This window comes from Octopus bimaculoides, chromosome 28 (assembly GCF_001194135.2).
Source record: "Octopus bimaculoides isolate UCB-OBI-ISO-001 chromosome 28, ASM119413v2, whole genome shotgun sequence".
NCBI classification, from domain to species: domain Eukaryota; kingdom Metazoa; phylum Mollusca; class Cephalopoda; order Octopoda; family Octopodidae; genus Octopus; species Octopus bimaculoides.
In genome coordinates this window covers 9,224,888-9,227,109 of record NC_069008.1, presented here as the reverse complement: position 1 = coordinate 9,227,109, position 2,222 = coordinate 9,224,888, and the positions used below count along the sequence as shown (strand labels likewise).

Genomic DNA, 2,222 nt, shown 5'->3' with positions numbered 1-2,222 from the left:
AGGTGTAGTGAATGTCCCATACACAATAAATTCTTAATTTATTAGAATTATCTCCACACTCAGAGAATGAAATAAAATAAAAAAACTGATAATAATCATTAGCAAAACTGAAAGAGAAGGGGAGATAATTTCAAGAAATGATGAATTTCACAGTTGAAGAAATATGCTTTTGGTAAAAGGGCGATCTGATATTTGTTTATGTGTGTTACGGGTTGTTTGTTGGCTGTGTATGTGTGTGTGTGTGCCTATGTGTTTGGTTTTATTTTGTGTTTGCGTGTGTTTATGCATAGTCTGTTTTTTCTTTGTAAGTATATGTATATAGTTGCCATTTCTTAACATCTGTCTCTGTCTCATTTTGTCATGCCAGTTAAATGTCAACTTCTGCCTGAGTGAGTTCACTGACAGTCTTACAGAGAAGTTGCTGGCCCTAATCCAGTTTTACACTATGGACCCACTTTACCTGTCACATGTGAGTAAACAACCAGAGACTGGACCATTATTTGCTTCAATAATTTCCACTGCATGCCTGTCTATCCTCCTGCTCATCTGTCATGCGTGTGGGTTTGTATGTGTATCTATCAATCTGTGTGTGTGTGTGTGTGTGTGTGTGTGTGTGTATGAACTTTAAGTTAGTTAAAATATGATTGTGACATATTTCAACTTCTAAAGTCACTACAGTTACCATGGAGAAAAAATTTCTCTCTTATGGCAAAAAAGGTGTAAAAACACCATATCTATCCATTGCTGCCCCCTGCCGGATTCCTAAATCCGTTTCTAGCTCTTTAGCCATATTCAATGGAAAATACCAAAGAGAGACAAATCTGAGTCAACTTAAAGTTGTAGCTTTAACTAAAACACAGTCAACAACATTGACTAATTTGCACCAATAGACTGCCAGGTCAGGAAAAATTTACAGCAGTATCAGCACCAAGCAGTGTTTAGACATAAGTGAACTTTAGGTTGGTTAAGATATGTTTATGATATATTTAAACTTCTAGATTAAGACTTAAAGCTATGGCTTTAATTAAGTCTGTTCAGAAATGGCTCTCAGAGGGGAAGAAGTGGTTAAGAAGAAACCAAATAAATTATCGAACATGTGATAAAACGCTGATGATGATATACATATAAATGTATGTATATTTGAGAAAATGAGTAGAGAAGCTTTTTAGAGGACAATTTTTAATTTGAAGCTTGAAACTCATACCAGAATCGTTCACTGTAAACATTATTATTAAAACAAAAATTGTCCCCCAAAAAGCTATCTCTACTCATTTTTTCAAATGTATAATACTGTACCATCATAAGAAATGTTACAGTTTGACTGAAAGCTTGGGAGTGGCAGAGGCAGTAGCAAAATATCTTCATGTAACACAACACATACATTTAAATAGATAGGGTTTTTCTATGGATGTGGGCAGTACTTGTCACCACAATCTTTTGGATATCTCTGAGACATGGTTCTTCTGGGATGTTATCTAGATGTTTCTAACATCCCCTTTTTATCATACCTAGGGCACCTATTATAACAAGAACAGTTCTCACTTTAAGATGACATATCTTTTGTATTTCAATTTGCAGCTCCTTATGTTTATTTAATTTGTCAAATTCCTTTAGAGATATATTTTTATCAGTGGGAACACTGACATCTATTAGTCTACAGGTGTTTCCTTCACTGTCTTCAATAATTATGTCTAGACGATTAACCTGGATCATTCCGTCAGCATTGACTGGAAAATTCCAGACGACAGTGACATTTTTACCTTCAACAACTGGCTCAGGGTGATGTTCATACCAGTAAACAGGAGTGCTGATTTTGTAGTGTTTACATATTTTCCAATGTAAATACTGTCCTATCCTATTGTGGTGATTTTTGTATCCGTTTGGTGTCAGCACAAAACATCCCAAGACGAGATGGTCTATTGTTTCATCAATTGTATCACAGATTTTCTGCATTTAGGGTCAGAACCATTTTGAAGAACGTTAGCTTGGTAGTTTCTTGTAAGCAAGCTTTAGTCTTATGCCACCAATATGAAGCCTTTAGTCTCTGCTTTCAGTCCTAAACTTCTCAGCCACTGATGGATTGTTGCTTGATCTACATCAACATTTCGATTTCGAAGTATATACTGTCCATGCAGAGACCTCTGGCTCCACTGCTCCTCAATTTGTTTCTGCCCATTCGTTTTTGCTGTCTGCTTGATCCATTATGTTTGTTTTGTGGCAGT

The 2,222-nt window shown here is 35.8% G+C and overlaps 1 protein-coding gene across 3 annotated transcripts in view; it reads left to right on the top strand.

Moving 5' to 3' along the window:
• Positions 1–2,222, top strand: part of LOC106868371 (histone-lysine N-methyltransferase, H3 lysine-79 specific) — a 199,658-nt gene that overhangs the window by 171,790 nt on the left and 25,646 nt on the right. For all 3 annotated transcript variants that reach the window (XM_052977663.1, XM_052977662.1, XM_052977661.1), the window contains one exon: positions 368–469. In XM_052977663.1, the coding sequence (XP_052833623.1) occupies positions 368–469 (102 nt within the window). The remainder of the gene's footprint in view (positions 1–367; positions 470–2,222) is intronic.